The 25,229-nt window shown below is 38.2% G+C and overlaps 1 protein-coding gene across 2 annotated transcripts; it reads left to right on the top strand.

Annotated features, from left to right (window-relative positions):
• Nucleotides 1–25,229, top strand: zfand4 (zinc finger, AN1-type domain 4). Of its 2 annotated transcripts, none has more exons than XM_030156753.1 (10): nucleotides 1–663; nucleotides 3,956–4,270; nucleotides 5,402–5,477; nucleotides 6,179–6,246; nucleotides 6,382–6,568; nucleotides 7,308–7,455; nucleotides 8,244–9,476; nucleotides 10,318–10,372; nucleotides 19,500–19,617; nucleotides 24,145–25,229. In XM_030156753.1, the coding sequence occupies exons 2-10, from the start codon at nucleotides 4,087–4,089 to the stop codon at nucleotides 24,278–24,280; spliced, it is 2,205 nt and encodes a 734-aa protein (XP_030012613.1). In that variant the 5' UTR covers nucleotides 1–663; nucleotides 3,956–4,086; the 3' UTR covers nucleotides 24,281–25,229. The 2 variants fall into 2 exon arrangements, with proteins under 2 accessions (XP_030012613.1, XP_030012614.1); XM_030156754.1 differs by lacking the exon at nucleotides 1–663 and adding an exon at nucleotides 733–752.

Here is a 25,229-nt window from a genome sequence, read left to right on the forward strand (position 1 = left end):
GGTTAGACTCATTTTCTGTAAGAACACAGAGGTCATGTTCTTTTTATATTTGTGCTTATTTGCAGTTTTGGGAGAATACAAGCTGTTTAACATGGTCTTAATATTGAATATACTGTTTTTAAAAAACTGGATTAATGATATTCAAAATTTATAGTTTAATTTAAACGTTCAAGTCAGTGAGCAAAATGTGAAAATAAATAAAATAAAGACATCAGATTCCCAGTCAAAGCTGGAACATAACATGGAGGATCTGCTGACCACAGAGATGATATAGACTTTTCTGAAGATATGAGTGTAATTTAGTGTGGGTGGTGTAAAAATGCCTTTAAACCCACGGCTCTGACAACAACGAAGAAGACGTGTTATCCCGCCTACGTCGTTATTCGCGACTCCTATTGGTGCTTTCGCTGTCAGTCACCAGATGTCACAAAGGTGTTATTCAGTCGTCTTTGACAGGTACGATGATGTCGCCGACAAGAGGACCGAGGCGACCGACAGCGGCAGACGCCCTAGTTTGTTTCTTTTGCCGTTTTCTGGGATAAACGTGGTGAAATGCTCTTTGCTCTGGAGCGAACCGTAAACCCCTCGACAGTTACACTGGCCCGGACAGGACTCGCAGCGTCTGGATGTAGCCTAGCACACTGCTAGCCACCATCGAGAAAGGTAGCCATTGTTTGATTGTTGGCTAACATAGCAACGTAAACTAGCACCGTCGGATTTACCGCTTAACCTTCCTGTAGTAGGATATACCGGTAAGCATGTTGGTGTATGCAGTCAAATACAAGTATTAGCATTGATTTTTAACCGTTTTGTTGAAGGAAGTTGTATTCATATAGCATTAGTGGCCACTATGCTAACGCTAGCTGCTGAATTCTAATGAGACGCCTGCCTGTTCCATTCATCTCCGTTGTTAGGTAGCGTTAGCTCCTCTCGGATTGCCGAAGCTGGCCTGTGGCTTTCACTGTAGCCTCTGTTTTCCATAAATATACCTGGATGTTGTCTGTACATGGTGTCCCTTTATAAGTTCACAACACAATCGATTTATGTAAAGAATGGCCTGTCAGGACAACCCTTCTTCATAAATCAGGCCTTTTGTGAAATGATTTTTTTTTACGTCCAGATGTAGGTATAGACATAGATTTAAAGATGCTTAATTCGTTTTGTTACAAAGCTGCTCAAATAAAACACTGGAGTGTTGTTGATTTGATTGTTGTTGTTGATTTGTTTATTTAACCCACGAGGACCATACTGTTAGTATTTTATCCATCCTCTGCGTTCATAACAATATCTAGAAAAATCACAGTAAAATGTCAGAACAGTTGTAAAAACACTAAAGTAAATAAAAAAAAAAACAAAAAAAAAACAAAACAGTGCACTATTGACCTGCAGTATTTTCAGCTACGTCTTTGAAAATAATAATTTGACTACCTGTGTTCTTCTGTTGTTGATTAACATTTGCACACTAAAAAATTAATTGCTTATGACATGCAAATTTTTTAAAGTTTTAAGTGCACCTTCTTAACTAGAGTTTCACTCCTTTGCCTAACAATCCAACTTGTTTTGCCTTGAGTACTGGTGTTTTAAATGGTTGCCCGAGGTTTTTTTTTTTTTTTTTTTTTTTTTTTTTTTTGGTAACAGCCTCTAGCGTTGCATATTATTCATAAACCGTATCAGTTTATCCCAAATTTCGTAAACTCCAAACACCCAAAATGCTAATAAATAATAGCATTTTTGGGATAAATGTTGAAGGTTTTTTTCCTGTGTTTTGCATCTTGTATTTTTTTTTTCTGTCACAGTAATATTATTTTTCAGAGGATATACTACATTGCTTTTGTTTTGAGTAACACAGGTACATAAAAAATAACTGTGTGCTTTATATAACAGAGTGTGTGATTTCAGATGTTAAACTTGGCCTGTATTTTTGAAGCATGATCACTTTTCCCACCAGTCACACACAGTATCTCTTATCAAACTTTTGAGTGTCGACACACTAGAGGTGATCTGTCAAAGTCTGTGGTCAGCCATGGGATACCTCACACCACAGATGGGTTTATGTAACACATCTGATCTTCTTGAATTTTGGCCAGGGCCTTTAATGCTGCGCTAAATGTTTTATGAGGAGTTGCATGTTTCTGCTTCCACTGAGATGTGCTCTTGTTCTGAAACATTAGGTCCTCAATTTAAAACCTGCTAATCCTCTATCTGTCATTGTGTCCTTTTTAAATCTGATGCTTCAGTGTAAATAATGTAGCAATGCACTCATCAGATGTTGAGAATATCCTTACAGTTTTTATATACAGGTGGGTCCTTCAGAACATTTGTTTGTGTTTTAGAAAAACATAATGGAAAGAAATCCAGACATGCTAGAGGGAAAATATATTTGACACAAGGAAGAAAGCACAAAATTTTTATTTGCCAACACACTAAAGAAGTCCAAAAAGCCAACATGTTTTGACCACAAACAGTCTTTATCAGGGCTACAAACAAACACTTGGGCGCTGCATCAGCAATACAACCCCACCCAGTAGGAGGGGATCATGTGACCACAACAGGTAAATTGAGTGCAGCAGTCGTACAGCTAAAGAGCAACACACCTGGCAAACATGGCAAAAATTATCAGTTTTTTGTGTGTTGCCCACTTGTCCAAGGCCACCTGACAAACTGTTATGTGTTTAAAAAGAAAACAAGAGTAAGGAGTCATCTTTGCCCATTTTGTTTGCGTTTAGCATGATCTTAAAAGCCTGTGTGAATGGCATTTGAATGTATAAAATGGCAAAAAAAAATAATGTCCAGCCATGTGGTTAAATCAAGTCAAAATACCTTTTAAAGCTGGTGTGTGAATGAGAAATGTCCATTCATTTCAAGTTGCTTTATCTGTCACCTTTTATGCATTGTCAAAGCACATCGAGTAATTCACACAGGTTCCTAAAACTGTATGCTTTATATCGCAGTGTGTGATTTCAGGCATTAAACTTGGCCTGTATTTTTGAAGCATGATTATTTATGCAGTGTCAAAGCACAAAATAGTAAAAGTCACTACACTGAGAGAGGTTACTTACATTTTAAAATATAAAACTATCATACAATGCCAAAAACTAAAGACAAGAGCATAGTAATGTACTGTGAGTACTCTTTAGTTTTATGTTTCTGGCATTTTCCAATTCATGAGTTTTATGACCAAATCATAAACTATTTACAACAGTGGTTCTCAACCTTTTTTGGCTCATGACCCCATTTTAACATCAAAAATTTCTGGCGACCCCAGACATTCAAAACGGAGCCTTTTTTTTTTTTTTTTTTTCTCAAATTAATTTGTTTTTGATCATGCAATAATTTGCTATACTATGTTGCAAATTAACATTAATTTTAGACAGCAATTAGGCTATATAATGTATATAATGCACCTTTTTGGTGTCTGCTTCTCAGTTTCTCTTGGAGATGTCTTAGCGGGGCCAGGCGGGCAAAGAAATCTTTCCATTCTCTGTTCAGTCTGGTTTTCTGACTGCGACTGTGTCCGGGCAGGTTGAAGCGTAGTAACACACACGGTCACATGAGCAGGTCAATCAAGATATGCCCTCTCAGATATTATATCCCGCATTTTATTTGAACTTGATTTTTATTTGGAAAAGTGTGAGGTGTTTTAATTATAATGAAATATATATTGAATCATTAAAAAAATATTTTTTATTAGTATTTTTTTTTTTTTTTTTGTTATCAATTACTAGAAATTTCAGGCGACCCCAATTGAATTCCAGGCAACCCCACGTGAGGTTGCAACCTCAAGGTTGAAAAACACTGATTTACAATAACTGTTGTAGAGGCATTTTTGGTTCTCTATCATATCTAGGTGCTTTGGTATGAAAGTTCAGGACCCAACCCCAGGTGTAGAAGTAGGTGGTGAAATAAGAGCCGGTCTTTATCCTATTGTGTTTTTGTTTGTGTTTTCCACTCGCAGTTGTGATCACCCTGCATGATGTGTGACGGTTGCGAGTCCAGCGAGCAGAGCCTGTCCCTCTCTCCCTCATCTTGGGCCAGTCCCCCCATCTCGCCATACCCCTGAAGTCCTTTTCTCCCCAACCTGCCAAGATGACCGACAGGAAGGAGCCACCCTTCTTTAATGATGACAGCTTGGGAGCTTTTCATTACAAACTTCCTTTCTATGACACTATGGAGCTGTACATAGAGACCCTGACAGGGACCTGCTTTGAGCTGCGTGTGTTGCCCTTTGAGGCTGTCATTTCAGTCAAAGCAAAGATCCACAGGCTAGAAGGTACAACACAGCTTATTATTCCCCCAAGCCTTTTATTTGCCTCGTTTGTGCAAAACCCACATATTCATAAATGAAAAGTTACTTAATGCAAAAATAATAGGGTTTAAAGCAATCAATTCATATAAAGTATAACATTTAATCTGCAAAAGAATATGCAAATGAATACACACTTGCGTGCACTACTGTTGATCAAATTAGAACTCGGCATGGCCACACATAATTTACCTTTTTATTAATCTGCTGTCACTCTCATTTAATTTATACTGCACTTCATCATGCAGTTAATTTTTTGGTACATCATAAAATCAGTTAGTTTTTGCAATTTTTCACGTATTTTTTAAATTTTCAGCATTTTTCCATGCACATGTTGAAATTTTGCCTTAAAAAGGATGTGTGGAAGTCTATTTATTTAGACTATATACAGTACTAGGGTCCTTGAGAATCAGTATTTTTCACTGCTTTGTTTTATGCAACACATCTCCATCCTTTAATGTTGTTTGAGGTCAGTAAAACCCTGAAGTCATTGCTGCTTTTGGTCCAAAAGCCTTCCCTGTAATCTATGTGTGAGGAAGTGTGTCAGCCAAGTCTGTGTCTGTGATGGAGCGTACCACTCTGCAATGAAGGGGCCTCTGCTCACTCACAAACTCTGGCTCACCTCCAACCTCAGGTCAGCGAGTTCGCTCATTGTGGGCACAGAGCTTCCTGACAATGAATCGGCTCCATTTTATTTCAAGAAGTTGCTCAAGAGGACTTTTGTGTTTTGAAGCCTGGAGTATTATTGCTGTGCTTTCATTTGTACTAGTAGAAACCCAATCTAAAAAAGCAGTGTGTGTATATGATGATCTCAGTGATATGAGAAGGGTGATGTTCTAGCGCACCATCTCAAAGTGTTTTTATAATAATACAAGTCATTGTTCCCCTGAGAGCTGCATGATATAATGTAATGTTCAGCAATTACACAGTTGTGCCTTTAGAGGGCAGTCAAGAGTTATCTTGAGTGTTAACAGATAGTTCTTAAGTTTTTATTCTAGCCCACCTGTCATATGTGTAAAATAACATTATAAAATATACACAGGGCCATGTCAACTCTAGTTTCTTTCTCTCCTGCCCTTGCTGTAACTGTCTGTGAAGGTATCCCTGTTGCCCAGCAACATCTTATCTGGAACAACCTGGAGCTGGATGATGAGCATTGTCTTCATGACTATGGGTAAACCTGATTTACTTCATTTTACTATAACCAAAACAAAATCCTTCGTCTAAACTTGTTAATCCAATTGTGACTCATCTTTGGAAAACATGATGCAACTCTTGAACAATTTACATCTTGGTCTGAATAAAGCACTTCAGTCTCGTACATTTTAAATTAGTCAAAGATGTGGAGTGCGATGACACAAGTGACATGCTGCTCATATTTGGAGAGCTTGCTCATCCGCTTTTATCAGTTTATTAGATGCAGGACGCACCCTCAAGTGGTCTGCTGGCTGCAGATGGTGGTATTGTTATGAATGCTTGTCGCTTAATTTTCCACATGAACAGCCTCTGGTGAGATCTTGCAAAGCTGTCCTATCGCACTGCAGCACACTTTTGAAGTTCAGAGGCAGAGGGGAAGAGAAGGCAATGAAACATCTGCTCATAGGAAACAAATGTTCTAGTGGAATTCCCACTTGTGTACTAAAGTTAGTCTGGAAATTATCCTGAACCTCAGAGTGTTGTTTAGCTTTTGTCAGTATACTTTCACTTTACTGTCACAAGTTAATCAGTTTCCTTGGACATAAATATTCACTCCATGTTGCAGACTGTTGCTGCCTCCTCTCCTGTTAGACGTGCATATGATGAAAAGTGCATAACTGGTCACAGTATTGCTCTTTTATTCTGCTGTATTGATTATGAGCCTGTTTGTTTTTGCAGCATTGCAGAGGGCTGCACTCTGAAACTGGTCTTAGCCATGAGGGGAGGCCCAATTAACACCAGGAAGGGTAAGAAAAAGCAAAAATGCAGTTTGAGTTACCGTACTAGCTGAGACTCAGGCAGTTGTTTTTGTTGTTCAGCATTTACAAAATGTGACAGTATTTTGCTGTAGTCATCACAGAAAGGCTCTGTTCTTTTATCAGTAACCATGGAGGACCCCATGAAGGACGTGGCTGACCTCATGGAGGGAACTAGGGATGAGGGGTGGGAGAAGAGCCTGACCAACAAGCAGGTCACATTCGTGGTCTATCGTGAAGGCGACCAGCTGAACTTTTTCCGAGTGGTGGACAGAGGAGATGGCACCCTGACACCTCTGTCTGAATCTTTGAGGTCAGCATATGATCATAATCCATATTCTCAAAACAAATTGGACCTAAAACTAATTTATTTAATTGCATTTAGAATTTTGATTAATTTGGATTTAATGTGATGTATGTATGTGATGTCTCTATTGTATGCAATTAAATGACTAAATCTTAATTACTAGGTCTTATTGTTTTTACTGTAGTATTAGTATTATTATGAACAACCTGAAATGTCTTAAGAGAAGTAAGTGTAATTTTAACAATATTCTGCCTGTTACTAAATGTATTTGTAGATCCACCATGATCTGTAGGTTGTACAGTACATGAGGAAATAATAATCTGAGCCATAATATTACTAAAATTGCACTTATTTTTCATAAGACATTTCAGGTTGTTCATGCTATTCATATTTTTAAGTAAACTTTGTAGATGTAAACATTCTCATATTGTAATTTTACTTTTTTCACATACTGTTTACTGGTCCGACCCACCTGCGATCGTATTGGTCTATACGTGGCTCCTGAACTAAAATGAGTTTGACATCTCTGACATACATGTATTGTTAAATATTAAAGTGTGACTGATCGCTGATAGCAGCAATTACTGCAACCTTGTAAATGTCCTTTGTAATGACAGATGTTGCGGCGTGCAGGGCCACTAGGCAGGAGAAGTGGGTGTAACATATGTGCTAATCACTTCTGCTTTGTAGTCAGCTTTTTCAATCTGTGTAGTTAAAGGTGATTTTCGCCTCCTCTATTTTCCAGCGGTGGCTCTGTGTATAACGTCTACACAGAGGAAGAGGAGGATGGAGAGAGTTCTGCAGCCGCACAGCAGAGCCTGGAAAATTCAATCACCATGAACAAGATGAAGCTGCTCAAAGCAAAAATGGAGGACATGAACCTTAACAAGAAGGTAGGGAGCTACTGGGAACACTGGAAACTGTTAATATTTATTAGAGCTTCAGCAAGTAAAAAATAATAGTCTTATGAAAATGATAACTCTACTCAGGTTTTATTAAGAATGGATTATCATTGCTTGTATGTGAAATTGTTGAAATGGTGAAAGAGTTGAACCAAATTATGTCTAATGCTACCATCACATTGAACCCATTAGGGCTGTGTGATATCAGGTCCAAAATCCCTTATCACATTATTGGCCATCTCATATCCAGATGACAATACATATCACTATGTCGCACATTTTCTGTTAATTCAGTGAATAGACATGTTAAATGACCGCACGGAAATGTGTGTTGGCCGAAAATATATACTTAAAATATGAGAATGGAGTATTCAATTCTCACAGTGAACACCGGCCTGACATATATACTAGGATATAAAATACCACATATAAATATTGAACACTGTAAAATCTGAATTATGGTATAATAAAGCTCATAGCATAAATAGACCAAATATAACATGTAAACAAAATGGCCTAAGTCCATCCCACCCCATGTGGAAGAATGCAAACCATCAGTCAAATGATGTGATAATGATAACGTGTCATATTGCATAACCCTTTTAGAAGCTCTAGATAATGTGTAGATGTTAATTTAACCACAGATTCAAAATGTATAAGAGAAGAGCTTTTAATTCAGTTTATTTTCTGCATTACAGTATTTGACAGAATTTTGGCAACATAAGTAAGTCTGACAGCACAGTCTGACATCTCTGTCCCCATCTATCTCTGTCCTTCAGCCGAAGAAGTCAGCTAAGGCGAAACCCCGGCCCCCGGTCAGTCCCCATCCCTGCAGTGGCCCTCTAGGACCTTCTGGCACACGACTCCACCATCGTTTCTTTCGCTCGCTCTCCCACGTGAACCAGCCACGGCAGTCAAATGCACAACTACCTCCAATTAGGGACCATGACTCTACCGACCCCTCCCCGGCCTCTGCTGCTGCACCCCCTGCTCACATGTCCTTCCCTAGAAGACCCCCTCCAACTTTCTCCTCCCCCTCTTGTTATATGCTTCAGGAGGAGGAGCCGTGGGAGACTTGCCCCTCCTTTGCTAAGATTCGTCCTCCTCCAAAAGTTTCCCGGTTGGACATCGGTGGCAGGTTAATGAGGGACTGCGTTTACCCTCAGCTCCCTCCTCTGTGCACTAGAGGACCACCTGATGCCATCTTTGACCCAGCTGAGCCTGCAGGGGAGGCAGTTGGACTGGGGTTATTGGATGAGGCTGCTGGACTGGTGACACCAACACAACCCGGAGCTGCTTTTGGGGAGCTGTCAGACCCTTTGAGTCTGGATGTTTCCAGCCAGCCAGAGGGAGGTCTGCGGTCTTTGGAAGTTGGGGCTCAGCACCAGCTGCCGCTCTCTCCCTCCCCTCTCAGTACCTGGACGCTTGGACCAAGTGACGTTCTCACCAGCAGAGCTGATAGGACACAGATAGGCACTTCATTTCACATCAGTCCCCCCTCTCCGTTACCCACCTCCACCTCACCAACTTCCACTACCAGACCTCTGCCTCAGCCTTTTGAATCTACCGTCTCCTGTTTACAGCCCAACCTTCAGGCACAGTCGTCAGCACAAGTGAAGCCCAGCAACATATCCCCACACCCGTCCTCCACCCTGTCAGCCCACCCGCCACGCCTCCGTGGCGTCAAAGTAGAATCACCTGGCAAGATGCCAGAACTCATCTCCAAGAGAGAAGCAAGAGGCATCACAAAGATGGCCAACCAAGCCTGCAAAGAGCCAGTCGGATCCCTCAGTAACTCTGACCTCCTGGCTTCTCTCTCCACAAGGGCTTCTGACAGCAGCAGGGATGAGTTTGGAGAGAGCCTCGGACTGGCTTTGGCACTGCCTCCTACTGCAGCCTCAGGACAGGGCAGCCTCGGCTCCAAGCTGCCGTCCATCCCAACCAACAGGCTTCTTCAGGATGGTCTCGTGAGACAAATGTCACCCTTAAACAGAGCCTCCTCCTCTTACATGGTGAGTGTAATGTTGGTTGAAAAAATTTGTTTAATTCTTTTTGTTTCACTTTTTCAACAATGCCCAGACTTCTATTTATACTGTACATTGTCTTTAGAGACACAATGTTGTGTTGGGGAACAATAGCTGTTTTTTTTCTGGGCCAAAAGAGATTATTAGTCAAAGAGACTGATGACTCATGTTCAGAGATAATTTTCAGTAAACATGAAAATCTTCTTGTCAAACTGAGATAAAGCCTAACCCATAAATTATGCTTTAAACCAAAGTAGAGCTGTTAGAGGCAGTATATGTCATAAGTATTGCTGTAAAAGTTGAATGCAATACAATATTCACAATAGTATTTAAGATCACAAAAAATCACATATTTAAGAGAAATACTGAAACCTTACATTTTTGTACACAAATAAATCATATTTTCATGTGTTTAAATGAAACGGTTCATCTTTAAATTGAAATGTATTGCAGTGCATAATCCAGAATAATATGATTAATAACGAAAAATGCGAATATGAATATGTTATTCCAGTGAAATGAAAACAATATGGATATACTTACTGATATATAATGATTCTGATTCAGTTATATTTTCTTGTGATAGGGGCCCTACATGATGTGTATTTTTCATTTTCCTGATAAGCTTGATTTTGAGTGTCAAACCTTGTACTTCTTTGGTTAAGCTTTCACATATATAGTTGCTTTGTTTGTAAGACAAATACTTATTATTCCATAGACTAATCCTATTTTACATGACGATATATCCTCTCAAAATCAAGCTTTTTTTTTTTTAATAATAGACCATTGAATCAACTTTATTGACATGTTCTTTTGTGTTTTGTTTTAGGCCAACAGCAGTCAGTCATCAGCTGCAGGAGTCATACCTTCATTTGGGAGGATAGGTAAGGACCAAGCAGACACTTTATTTATTTATTCATAAACATACTTTGTGATGCTTTGAGTTGGTTGAATCAGCTGTTTTTAGTCTTAGGCTGATAAATTCAGGGTGTTGTCCCATGAGTGTCCACATGTAGCAGCCCAGTAGTTCTGACCTGAGATGCTGTGTTTGAAAGGAGGAGTCTCATATCAAGAGAATGTTGTGAATTCCCTAGTGGCTGTTGTATGAGAGCTACAACAAAGCACTGCAAAGGTTTTAAATATTCATAATGGTAGAACCGCAGAAGCTATACAAGCAACAGAAGGCACCAGCACACTTACTTATTTATGTTGACTATTGATATGCTAGCACCACACACAGAATGTAGATCAATACACAATATAATGAATCAAGACTCCTCTCTCTCTTTGTATCACTGAATGATATTTATCCATAAAATGTTTCTGACATGGTGAGATTTTGCTGATGGCAGTCGTCCTGCGTTGAACAGGATCCATCCATTCAGATCTAAACAACCAAACTAACAGTTGCACAAACATTGCAGCTTGTGCACATGTACTTAAGCAATAATGGCAAAAAAATATTCCACTTGGTTCCACACAGATGGCTGGCTAACAATCATGAGTCATTCAGACAAGACACACAGGTTAGGCTTTATTTTTAAATTAAAGTTATATAATGAGCAGTAGTTTCTACTACATCTTGTATTTGATACTGAAACATGGTTAGAACTAATAACAAAAAGCAAGATCCAGGTAGACATGATTTTTTTTTTCTAATTGGTTATTGGTCCTAATGCAGACACTCATCATCATCCGTAGTGATCTGGTAGGATCTGTCTGTCATCATATGATAAACAGCCCCCAGTCCGACTTGACTTCAAAAAATGGCGTCAAGGCAAAGTGAAATGCATGTGTGAACCTTGTCATCGGTAATGTTGAGCCTGTTGTCATCATCAAAGTGACTGATTATGGGGACAAGTGAAGGAGTATAATGTGGAGAGAATAATCAATCATAATGACATAGTTTTCACACAATTAAATTAATCAAAATAAAAATGTGGAACTGAGTTGCCACATGCATCTTAGCAGCTGCTAATGTACCTAATACACAAACATAAAGTCTGTATGTGACATGTACATCTTTGCCAGTGAAATCCCAGTGAAATCAGACAAATGAAAATGCATGTTGGTACCAGAACACTAAATCAGTTTAAATAACTGCTCATTGGTCTTCAGCCATTATTTAAGTTTTGTAACGTCCGTGTCTGTGGCTAACGTCTTTATTTTATACACTCAGTAAATAATGCTAAATACTACTTATAGTTTGAATGTTCATTACTAAAATATTTTCACTCAACATTTGACCACATTTTTCAACCTTTTAGATAGACAGAATTGATCAAATTGAAATTATACCCCTGAGTGGATGTTTACAATGCTCCTCATAGCTGAAGAGTAAACCGCAGTTTGGTGAAAGATCATTCTGTTCATTATTACAAACGTTAACTTTATTGTTAAAGTAGAAAATATTGATTGGAGCCATTTTCAGCACTGTCTGGACACAAAAGGGGCCACTTAAGGAAATCCAGACTTCCACCCTGTCATTGTCTTAACCACACACTTTCTCGTGCTGAGAAGTGACTCATCACCTCCAGTAAAATAGTGTGTTTGTAAATATATTTTTTTCTTTCCAAGGCCCTTCGTGTGTTTGACTCATTTATTGGTTCCCTCCATCTTGTCCCACTTCAGACTGATGAGAAATGTCCTTGCAGTACAATGCTGCGAACACTCTCCTGATTTAAGAGCAGTGTTTGCCCTCGGTGCCTGCACAGCTTTACTTTACTATTCATTGATAAGCAGTGAGAATACTAAGGACACAAGATGCATTAAACAAGCACATCAAGTATTTTGCTTTTGTTTTGAAAAATGAGTTGTCACGTCTCATCATGTGTGTCATCAAGCACTGTATGTGGGATGAGGTAAACCGTTATCTGAAGAAGTTCATATTCTTCTCATGTAATACGTCTAATTCACACCTTTTTGTTTTCTTCAGGTACATGATACATCAGGGGTCACAAACACAAAACAGCCTGTTTCTCTGTTTTCAGACACAAAGTCACAGAACGACACAGGCAAACAAGCGTCAGCGCTTTCAATATAGACATTCACACTTTAGAGCAACTGAAGCAAACATAAACTTAAGATAATGGTAAACATTTCTCTGACACAGCCTTTGTGTTGTTCTGCTGTTTGAGAACTGCAGTTGTAGGGTTATGGTATGCTATAAAAACAGTGTCTGTGTGAGGGTAGAGATTTGTTTCTAAACATTTTAAATATACTTAGCGCCATTAAAAATGCATGGTCCAAACATGTGGTGTCATTTCCAGAAAATGATTTGCTCAGGTTCCTATTTTGTATATGTTGCTCACGAGATGAGTAACACAGTTAACAGTTGTGTTTTTTTCATTCCCGACGCGTGCAACGTTGGCGTTTGGACTAATCCTTTAATGTCAGACATTGAGTCGAATCTCTTGCATAGAGTCACGCTTGACTGGTAACTGTAGCTGTGGTCAATAGCCTATATAAAGGCAGCAAAGAAAACGCAGAAATGTTTTTGCCAGCTCAAAATGCCACGACTTACGATACAACAGTGAGAATGTGCCATTGGTATGTTACGAGCGGGTCTGAGCTGTGGTGAATTCGCTCGCCATCTGTGCTGTCACTGCAGTACAGTCAGTCGTCTGAGTGCCAGATCGGATCGGATCCCTCTGAACAGTTCTGTGCATCGTCGCTGCACTGCTTGTTATGAATCCAGAGGTGGACACACCCAATATTGAATGATGACACTTTCAATTTCTGAGTACCTGTATTCAGTGACTGAATAAATGTGTTAAGTTGATCAAAATTTGTCCACAGTTCATTCTCTAATGACCAATGCTTCCCTCTTTAATATGAAGGTAACCCCAAACCAATTAATTTAATATTGCTTCAAATATACACATTATTCTGACCCATGTCTTTTTAATGGCACTAAGTATATGTTAGAAGAGTTGAAAAGGAGTATAAATGTATAACCACTTAGTAACAGATTCATGGTGTTAAGCAGATTTTCATTAGTTTTGTGTTGAAGATTGTTTTTTTAAGGGGCCAAAATTGTAGCCACTGTATCTACTACAGCCACTCCCCTACCACTAATGTCAGCAGTGTGGAGGATGGTTACTAGTTTTTGACATACAAAACTGTGTCATAAAGTCAGATTTCAATTTTTTATTAGTCCAGTTTATGGAAATTCAATAAAAAAAAATGGTGAAACATGGATGTTTTGCATAAATGAGACAAATAATTACCATTGTTGCAAACTGACAAGAAAAGATTGATTCTCAGGTCAGTCACAGTATTTACATGCACTAGACACTGAGCCTGCTTCCATAACCATAAACGTCTGATAACTGGGAGTAATCAGATAATTGTAATAATGTGCACCAGTCCATTATCAGAATTCCTTTGGAGTGTGTACATATGCGGTGATGGTAGACTTAAACTTCCTGTTGTCTTCTGCTCATGTTTGACTACCTAACTTCCGTTCTCTACGATTTTAATTGTTTATACATGCGCAGACGTAAAAGAACGAAATAAATCAGATTAACCTGTATACAAGCAGGAAGACCTCAGAGTATTGGGGAGAAATCCAGGTGTGTTAATCCGATTTCTCACAATCAGATTGCCTCCGTTTTCTGATAAAACATATCAGATTACCCTGTTTACATGATCACTTAAATAATCGGACAACTCAAGAAATCAAATAATGATCAGAGTATTGGTGTTCATGTACCCAGGCCTATTGACATGTATCTGTCAATAGCTTTTGTTAGACGTTTTTTCAAGTGGAGTGTTGTCCGACTAAAACGTGGCATGATGCTATTATTCAGTTTTTATATCCAGTCCATTACACTCTGCAGAAGTAGAGACAAAGATCCAAGGAAGAGAAGTCCACACCTGTTATTATTTACAGAGAATATTCCTGGGCTGTTGGATATCTGCAAAAATGGAAAAGATGAGCTTTTGGAAGGAAGGAATTCAAGAGGGAGGCTGCCTACATTCATCTGCCACCAGTGGAAAACACGTTATGCTCAGCATCTTATAAACAGGAATTATTTTTGGATGTTCAATTTCATTCATCATGGAAATATCTTATTAGAAATGTTGTCCCTCTTGAAATTGGGTCAAAAAACAGAATATTTTGTGCCTGATAACGTACTTTGTTTCCTCTGGAGTCTCTCGTGCAAGTCTAATAAAGCGGAATTTCTCCATTTTCTTTGGTTAGACAGACTCTATACTACTTTGGCCTACTGCTGCAGCCCAAGTCTGTTATTGTCGTGTTTTATGTAGTCCCATATGGACGATAGGGATATTCAATCAGTTTTTCATTTTAGGGCTTTGAGAGAAACTTCACTCTTCATTTGATTTTTGTGTGGTTTCGGTTCTGGCAATGTTTTAGAGCAGAGAATACGGTTTGCAGACAAGAAAAGAGTGAATGGAGAAAAAAAAAAACATTTGTCCATTGCCCCATTCTAAAATTCGTAGTATCATGGCATAACATAGGCTAGTGGTACTCAGAATGTCATGTACTATAGATGCCAAAAGTTGTATTTTATTATTTTCATTTACCCTTTGACCCCTAATGTATCTGTAACGAGTGTTCTTTATTATTTATTTTAAAAATTCCTAAATATTCAAGAAGCATGTCAAAACGAGACCTTGCGCTTTCCATAGACATCTGAGCATGCTCAGTGCACCCCCCACTGCCTGTGTAATGGGGGACAAAACACAGAACAGTGAGTGAGACTGACTCGTGATAAAAATAGACGGTTTGGGCTCTTTTTTTTGTCTTTTTTTTCCACACTATTTTCCTTTTTTTTTTAAATTTTTTTTTTTTTTTACTGTCTTTTTACAGAGTTTTGACTGTGTACCTGCTTTTTGGAGTTCAACCAGGTGTCAAAAAGCAGCTGGACTAATTTAAATGGACTGAACTTACATAGTGCATTTTGTACATCTTAATGGTGCCCAAAGCGCTTTACAATTCCTCACATTCACCCATTCACACACACATTCATACAACAGTGGGCGGCTGCTGCCATGCAAGGCGCTGCCAGGCCCTACTGGGAGCAATTTAGGGTTCGGTGTCTTGCCCAAGGACACTTCGACATGTGGACAGTCGGAGCCAGGATTCGAACCACCAAACCTTTAGAAAAAAAGAGCCCTAAAACAAAACCTACTGGGCCAAAATTCAAATACTTGTTTTTCAGTGTGTTCCAGTTCACAGTTCGTTTTCATCATCCTCAATCTCTTATTGATGTACATTCTGAGTGCCTTATTTAGTAAGAACATGTAAAACTTCAATTCCTTTTTGTCTTTTTCTGGTATTTCACCCTGTTTTGACCCTAAAACACATAGTAAAGCAAAATGACTACCAGATTTTGAAAGTAATACGATTCCTGAAGAAAAGGAACACAAGCACATACTCTCAGCAGGTTTTATGATAATTCTGCAGAAGCAAATTCACAGCAGTTCGTTTCACTGAAATAACGTTTCAGGGTTAAAGGGTTAACTGTTAAGATCTACTCAGAAGACTAGAAGTTTCAGTCTGAAACATATGGCATTTTGAACCAGAAAATGTGCGTCAATCCTCTGTTTATTCCAACTTTACACAGATTTTAATGCTGTGATACCACTTATATTTACTGTCATCCTACCTTATTATTCTCAATTTGACAACAAGTACATTGACGTCATTCCTTTTCATGTCAGTTTGACATGCAGTTCAACTGAGAAAATTTAAATATTAATACTTAATACACAAAAAAGTTGGAACAGGATTTGAGAAGAAACCTCGGTGTGACACCCTTAGATTTATTGTAATCCAATTAATGCAAAGCCTGTCAAACAACAACATGTGGAAAATACGCACAGTTGTGATTATGTTTGAAGCTGCCGTATGCCTGTATTGTGGCAGATAATAGCCAACAAAATAAATAAAAATCCAATCCCACGCCCAGCTGCCTGACGGCGAGCTCCCCGTGCCTTCATCACAGAACTGTCACTTTTATCTGTGGTGTTCCTCGATCCCCTCACCGCACAAATCTGGCCATGCTGCACGCTTCCACAGACACGATTATCACAGGCAGGAGTTGACGAAAGCCAATGTTCCCTCATTCAGAAAACGAGCACTTCATTTTATGACGGTTGTGTAGAAAACACGACGGCAGTAGAGCTATTTCAGGAATCCCTTTACATCTGTTAACAGGACTGACAAATGACAATCTGCGCCGTGTAAAGCAGCATCTATTGTTTACATGGAGCGGCTTTGTTTTATGTACGGTTTCCTTTTAATTAAATATAACATGCTGCGCTGTTGGTTATTTTAAAAGCAGCCTTTATTTCAAACCTAGCAGCAAATTAACTGTCATGAGTCACAACAGAACAAAGATAAAAGCACATGAAAGTGACACTTTGTACAGTTTTTTGGGGGGAAGGGGGGGTTATGTCTCTAGCAAAGCTTTCCAGTCCTTCCTGCAGGTATTAGATGTTTGACATTAAACAGAACGCAACACAATGTATGATAGAAAACCTCTTTGTGTTCAGTGCAAATAATAGGAACGAAACCAAAACATAAAGGAGGAAAAGAAGCAGAAAGCGAGGTTCAGAAAAGCGCCTGTGCATCATAGGGACGTCAAAGCCCATGGTAGTTCTGGTCACACTCCAGTTTTTGATGTCACTGCAGGTGTTTGGTGTTTGACAACTGCTTCAGACACCCTGACGTCAGCGCCGAGCCAGAACCAGACAGAGAATAGGCAGGAGTTCATTAGCAATCTAACTCTGATTGGCCTGATTTGCACTCTTACGCCTTTGTGATTTCTTGAACTGGAAAGTGTCTGAGATTTTATGCAAGAACGACTGACTTCATGTGACAGTTGGATGTTTAAAATGAGCAGTTTGCAGACCCCAGTGATAATGGAAACTGTGACATTTGAGATTTAAAGGCAAGGCTAGTTTATTGGATCATTTGAGACATTTTTGTGCTTTGGGTTTTGTTAAAGGAGTTATTTGTAATTTTGAGACGTGGAAATGAATTCCCAGTCATCAGCAGCAGGGGGCAGGAGTGAACCAGAAAATACCCTCCCCAAAGTGCCACTGAAATAAGTGTGAACGTGTGTTTCCAATACAGAGGCCTCCTCAAATTAACACTTCTGTTTTTAAAATTTTTACATGTGTTAACATTTCAGCTGTTTTTGTTTAGATTTTTGCAAGAAACAGCCACAGTAAAACCTTAGATCACCTCTATCTTGAGTATTTTTCAGTACATGTTCAATAACTGCATATCAACAAATACCAAACCTGACCTCATACGCTATATTGACAAAAGTATTGGGACACGTTGAATTCAGGTTTTTTTTTTTTTTTCTAACAGGGGTTGGGGGTACAAAACAATAATGACAAATGTCACAATACAGTTTTATATTGTAATAAATATCATTGCAGTCATTAGTTTTATTTAAATTGTTATCTTTGTTTCCAAAATGCCTCAGAGATGGTTTTTACTTAATTTTATAAACTATATGGACAAAAATATTGGGGCACATCATGGCTACAGCTCGTACAATGTCCTGTTCATGCTGATTTGAGATATAAACATCAATATTTCCTCAATGGCTAATGGGAGATTTTTCTTCCTAAGTGAGATGTGAACAAAGTAGATGGTTAGTTGTGTTAGAAAAATATTATTCACAATCAGAGCATGAAAAATACTTGAGAAAGTTAGAGGTAGAACATTTAAAATCATAGTCATGGATTAAAAAAAAAAGAATTAAATCCATGTTGAGAGAAATTAAGTAAAAACCATCTCTGGGGCATTTTGGAAACAAAGATAAAAATTTAAACTAAATTAACCAATGCAATGATATTTATCGCAGTATAAAACTATATATCTTGTCATTATTGTTTTGTAGCCCAGACCCCTATTAGAAAAGAAACACCTGAATTCAATGTGTCCCACTACTTTTGTCCATATAGTGTACCTTCTGTAAACTGTCGCCATCTTATCAGAAACATTAATATTCCAGCATCAAACATTGGTCATTTACACTGTGATGGCCGTCTCCAGTGGTGGGAAGTAACAGCAATGTTGACACTAGTGTTGTTTCTGTTTCTGTCACTTCTGTTTTCTTCCTGGCAGTGGGTGGTGGGTTTATTACCACTTTGCAAATGCATCAGCCGTTGTTGCAGATTTACTGCTCACCACAGGGCTATCTGTCCTTTCATATGACTGCTACTTCCTGTTTAGTTATTTCAGCTGAGGGCAGGCTACAGTGACAGTGTACGTCACTACACAGTAATTAGTTTTTAACCCTTGGATGCGTAAGTGGGTAAAAATGGCCCGGTGAGGTTGTTTTTACGGAATATCTTTGTAATGACAAGTTATTATTTACTATTCCAGATATTCCTGAGCAAACATGTTATTGACATCATGCCATTTAATTTTTTAACTTACGTTTTATGAAGTTGTAGTTTTTGTATTAGTGCCCCAATTTTCCATAAGTCAAAATGCCCCACATTCATTTTCAATTGGATTCATTCTACATTGAGTTGACATTTTTCTCTTGCTGTTGTATACTATATATTATATATACTTTGCTTTTGAAAAAATATATTTAAAAAAAAAAAAATTTGTTGACAATGTATAATGCAAATTAAAAAAAAAATTCAAACATGGAATCATTCTTCTCTCGACCAAAATATAATACAAATAATTATTTTCAACATGACTATGACATAATTGGTATAAAACCACATAGGTCATTTTAGACCCCCTCATGGAAGAGTGTAGGATCCAGACATTTGTGCATCTAAGGGTTAAATTCAATGAAGAAATCATTCAAAATAAAACCAGTTTGGCCAAAAGCTACGACTGCAGGTCCAACTGCCTCCAACATGTTGACATCTCATATGACATTACAACAAAACTGTTATTTCCTCACATTCCACTGATAATTTTAGGTTGTTTTGAATGTTTTATTTACTTCAAGGACCTACTTACAACTTTCCTTTAATAAGTTTATTATCTCTTCTCAGGCACTCCAACATACCACCTGCCCCCGGTCAAAGCTCCCACAAGCAGCAAGAAGAAGAACTCCAAACACTGCTTTCTTTGTGGCAAAAAGACCGGCCTGGCCACCAGCTACGAGTGCAGGTACAAGTGCCTCTGAATTTCCAACCCTGTCTTCCTCCCATTCTCGCTGTATTGTTGTAGATCACATCCATTGCGACGTGTTACTGTTGTCCTTGAAGCTCCACTTTGGGAGAAAACAGCCTTTTCCTCATCCACCGTGTTATTGCTCAGCTGTCCACCCCCATAGTGAAAACACTTCTGTTCTCTGCTCGTTCTGCCACAAGATATTAGGATTATCCAAGTTTTTTTTCCCCGTGACACATTGCATTTGGAACATTTGTCTTGTCTGTGATCTTGTCCTGGGTGTCCACATCAAATCTGACGCAACAGTATGAAATTCTAATAACTTAACACAAGCCATTTGAAACAGCAGAACCATTTAAAGCATGGAGCACCCTGCTGTGTTCAGAAGAGCAGCCGATAGCCGATGTGATCACATTCAACCGCATTTTTCTCATTATCGCCGTCCTCACAAATGGATCATTCGAGAGACGTTTAACAGATCTTAAATCGGAGTGAACCAAATTATAAGGCAGTGTCAAGAAACCTATTAGAAGTGTTGGAAAGGAGCAACTGCGAAAGCCAAACTAGATTAGAACATTATCTGACTTGGCAGAATCTCTCTCTTCTGTCAGAGATAAAGAGCAGTGGCACAGTCCGAGTGCAGGCCCAGTGACCACAGTCGGGAAAGAAACGCAGACAAAAATCACAGAGAATAGAGCATCTGTTCTCAGTGTTTGACAGGTGAGACAGGGATGGAGATGAACGTTCTCCTACAAAGTAAAAATATTAAATTAGAAACTTTCAAGAACTCAGACCACTGTCATGTTAAATGAACTCAGACACATCAAACTACAGCTTTTACTTGCCTCAGTCTCCTCAACTGTATGAAAACAGTACACTTATTTTTTTAGAAAGAATATTTGTTTTGCTGGCAACATAAGAGAGACTATATAACGACAAAAACAAGTTAATGCAAAATAACATCAGTGTTGGCGTCGTTATTGGCCAAATTATTTTAAACATCAGTATGAGTCTAGTATTTCACAATCGGTGCTTCCCTGTGGAAAAACAATGATATCATTTACTAGAAACGAACTCCTCCTCATTAAAACCCCAGAGTGGACACTCCAAAATCAGAAAATAAACATAACATGCTGCACACTTTTAAAACCCCTCAGCCAAATACAGTGTAAGATTCTGTTGAAAGTTACTGCCCTATAATTTAGATTAGATTGCCCTCGTGTAAAACTTATTACATACTTATTTATATTTGAAAGTACTCAGATATTATAACTGCACAAGGCCATTTGACCTTGAAAAAGTAGGTTAAGGTCACCTAAGTTCAACAGGCTTCTCCTCCATGCCAAGATGCATCCGCAGTATTAATTTGGTGCAGATATGTCAGTGCATTCTTCAGATAACGCGATTATGTCATTGAATGGACAGACAGACAGACGACAAAACGATCAAAATACCCCTTCGGCCAGAAGTTGGCCGAGGGGTAAAAAGTGGAAAGATTGCAAAAGATTTTACTCTCGGGAGAGGTGGAAACATTGATGTATCGATAAAAGGCAGATGCAGATAAGTACAATGGAAATATGTATATAATGATTGTATTTGTTTTCATGAGTGGATCCAATAGGGAGACTGCGATGGTAATGACACAACACCATGTATGAAAAGCTGCAGAAACAAATGTTAGACAAAAGCATTGGAGTTTAAAACATGACTAAATGCACCCAGTCAGCGACCCACAAACACTCAGAACATAGTGAATATCACCACATGTAATTAATGCCATTGTGTATTGAATTAACCCTTAGGTATCCCGCCCAGAGAGGCCCTTCCGAACCACCGAAAGTGTATGATCTGCACAGTGCCGTAGTAAAAGTGAACTTTTTTACATTTTTGTGTATTTCATCCATTTGAGCCATAAACAAAAATACTAAATACTCAATAATTGTCAGATTTTTTTAACCCTTTAAATGCCATGTTTGTAATGTAAACAAGCCATATTTTTAGATGCAAAAACACAAAAAAATCATCTCTTTCAATATACTAGGCTGTATAAAAATGTAATTACTTTTGCAGCCTGGAATATGTCAGTGATTAAAAGCAACATTAATTAATATGCATTATTTTTTTGTGCTAGTTCAGATGTTTTAAAATGTGTTAATTAGCCCATTCTTTACTTACTTCAGAGAATGGTGCTAGTGTAATAATTTTCAATTGTTTATGATATGCTGATTTTAGTGACTAGGTCAGAATGTAAAAAATCATGCAAAATGGAACAACTTTTGAATTCTAACCTAATACAAATTGTGAAAAATAATATGACCTTTTATAAGATGAAGTGCAAAGTGCGTTTAATATTCTCACCCGGATACTGAAATGTAAATATTATCCTGTAATTCTAATTTTATTTTGATATTTTGGAAACATTGTTTCCTGACTCCTCACTGCCAATGAAGCCTCATTTGAACTGAAAAGAAAAGCGAATCGTTGCTAATGGACTGAATAAAAACCTAAATAGAGGGTTTCAGTCTAAGTGAAAAATAAAGAAAAAGGCATCTTTCAAAACCTTATGATTAAGCAGATGTAATAATGGTGAGTATTAATGTTATAATATACTATAAAAAAAACTGATCATTTCAAGAAATATTATTGCTCAATGAAAAAATTTATTTATTCCTACTTTTGTTCAAAATAAAGTCTATCATTATCAGTAAGAAAAAGGTAAATTATGGGTTGTTGGAACACATCACTGTCTTTATCAAGGGGAATATAATAAGTTTTGCTTTCTTCTGCCATTTTATAAAAGAAACAGATTTAGAATAATTAACCCTATAAGGATTACCATTATAACAGGCTGCCTAGATTTCCTTATGTTTTTGCAAAAAAAAATAGAAAATGTCTTTTTTGCCAGTTCTTTTGCACCTTTTCAGGAAGAACTTAATTTTCACTATATGTGCTCAAACATTTTTGCTTGTCTAGAACATTTTATGTCCATGTTCCAGCTTCGTATTTTTTTAATATTTCTAGGCATTTTCTCGCTAAAATGTTGCTAAAAGCAGAGATGGGAGTAAGTCCCATACATGCAAGTCTCAAGTAAGTCACAAGTCTTAACCCTCAAGTCTCAAGTAAGTCCAAGTCATCTCTATAAGAGGATCAAGTAAGTCAAGTCCAAGCAGAGCTTTAGTCAAGCAAGTCAAGTCAGGTCGCGAGTCAAGTCATTCATTTTTTCAAATGTCTGTATTTCGCCAAAACCAAACACCAAAACTGCTATAACGTCTGAAAATAAAGTTTTGAATACATATAGCCTCATTCTTGGCATGTAGTTTTGGTGTTAAAACTCAGGGCTGCAAACGCAAAACAGAGAGAAAGAAACTAATTGATGCACACAAAGGGCTATGCAAAGCAGGTAGCTACACTAACATTAGCCAGTTGGCGTTCTGGTGTTACAGCTAACTTGGTTAGCACTACGTTGGCGCTGCTTGCAGCTACTTGCCACTTTTTATTTTTTAGCTAAAGTAAAAAATCATTGATAAGAAAAATATTAACGTATCAAGCCACTAGCCTAGTAGTCTCTCTGATGTCAGCAGCCAAGTAGCAAAATAATAATCAGGACGTTAATCCATCTAGCTTTAACCTAAGTTACATCATGTTACTCACTTTTCTTTATGAGCTGTCCTGAAATGTCGGATGAAATTCGACGTAGTGCTTGCAGTATCCCTAACTTTAACATTGCAGATGTTGCATGTCACTCCTCTTTTATTTGCTGTTGTCTGGTAATCTTTGAATCCAAAATTTATTATTTTCGGGATGGTGTTGGTCTGAGTGCCCTCCATCTCTCTGCTGATCAGCACTAGACTTGTGCAGACACGTCTGCGTTGTGTGGAGGAGGGGTTGCCAGGTTTGCTGATATGCAGCAGGTCAGGAGCACTTGCTCACAATAAAGCAATGTCGATCTGCTGATTTATTTGTTTAAAAAAAAAAAAAAAAAAAAAAAAACAAGACATGTTTTGACAAGACAGGTTTGTCATGTGACTTAGCAAGTCACATGCCAAAAGTCAAGTCAAGTCGCAGGTCAGGAAAGGCAAGTCAAAGTCAAGTCAAGTCTTTTCTTAATGTTGATCAAGTAAGTCACAAGTCACAAATCTGGCGACTCGAGTCGGACTCGAGTCAAGTCATCGACTCGAGTCCCCCCATCTCTGGCTAAAAGTAATAAAAATATCTTCCATCTCTTTCTCACCGACTGCACTCTGCTGCTCTCTGCTCCACCCACTTCCACCCCTCATTCTCAGCCAATGCAGACCTCTACTGTAATGTGTTATATATCAGTAGAAAGCTCCCGATCTCAGCTTTCGGATGCACTTTTAATTTTGTAAACAGTGCAAATGGTTCAGGGGTTATTGTAATTTGAATGACAGTGTATGCAAAAATGTGGCGCTGGAGGCACAGTCATCCAAAAAAAGGTTAACACCCAATGTCGGTTTGTCTTTGTGTTACATTTGTTCTAAAATATTCTTCATTTCCTTCTTTTAGGTGCGGACACAACTTCTGTGCCACTCACCGCTATGCAGAGACACACGACTGCACGTACGACTACAAGAGCGCAGGAAGACGATTTCTGCAGGAGACCAACCCCCTTATCAGCGCTCCCAAGCTGCCCAAGATCTAAACCCTGCAGGCCTCACCTCTGAAAAAGGGACGAAGGGGGGGGGGGGGGAATCTAATAAACCGACTGAATGGAGAAGATTCTGCTAAGTCACATTGAGCAAAAAGAAGGAACTTATTCACCACTGTGTGCTTTTTATATCAGCCAAGTTTGCTTCAAAGTTACACAGAATATTCTGTAAAGCCAAGCGAGAAGAGTCCACCGAAACGGCACAGAACTAATTATCACCTCTCGATAATGTGAAGATGTTTATCCTTTTTTAAAAACAAAAAAAAAAAAAATCTGTTACCTTATTCTTTTTCTCCATAGTGCAAATAAAACACAAAAAAAAGCATGTAAGTAGTTTTGGCAAAATATACCTGCTGCACGTCCAGACATGTCTATTTTTAGTTTTGTCTGCTTTTTTTTTTTGTTTGTTTTTTCTTTCTTAAGTAGGAGGTTTCATTGACAAGTCTTTGACAGATGCACTTTAGAATTATCATACTGTATTTATACATTTAACTTTCCTTATTGGGGGAAGGATCCTTACAATTCTGTTTGTCTTATGAAGTGTTTATGTTGTCGAGATTTTTATATTCTGCACCTCTGTACCTGTTTCTGATAAGGGCACATACCAACATAACTAATGAAGAATTTCTGAAAGAGAACCGTACACCCACTTATTGATGAAATACTTAATATTTATTAATAAGATACTACTTATTTAAATACAAAGTTGGTTTTGAATTAGCGATTTATGTAGGTGTGAATGTCAGTTGTAACCTGTATGCCTATTGAGTAAACTGTATTAGGATTTGGGGGATGTGTTATGGTTTTTATGATGTGTCTTCAGTGAGGTGGTTGCCATAAAAAAATCTTTTGTAAGTCTTTTTTAATGCTCAGCTGTTGCAAAAACTTTAAAATGCTGTTCTAGTATCTACAGGGGTTTGATCTAATAAAGTTTGTTTCCATA

Source organism: Sphaeramia orbicularis, chromosome 15 (assembly GCF_902148855.1).
Source record: "Sphaeramia orbicularis chromosome 15, fSphaOr1.1, whole genome shotgun sequence".
NCBI lineage: Eukaryota > Metazoa > Chordata > Actinopteri > Kurtiformes > Apogonidae > Sphaeramia > Sphaeramia orbicularis.

Excerpts from the sequence above, each read along its gene's own strand:
- zfand4 (XM_030156753.1), top strand. The coding sequence starts at position 4,087 with ATGACCGACAGGAAGGAGCCACCCTTCTTTAATGATGACAGCTTGGGA. Across the intron at positions 6,247-6,381 it reads CCCAATTAACACCAGGAAGG|TAACCATGGAGGACCCCATG; the intron begins GTAAGAAAAAGC and ends TTCTTTTATCAG. Across the intron at positions 7,456-8,243 it reads ACATGAACCTTAACAAGAAG|CCGAAGAAGTCAGCTAAGGC; the intron begins GTAGGGAGCTAC and ends TCTGTCCTTCAG.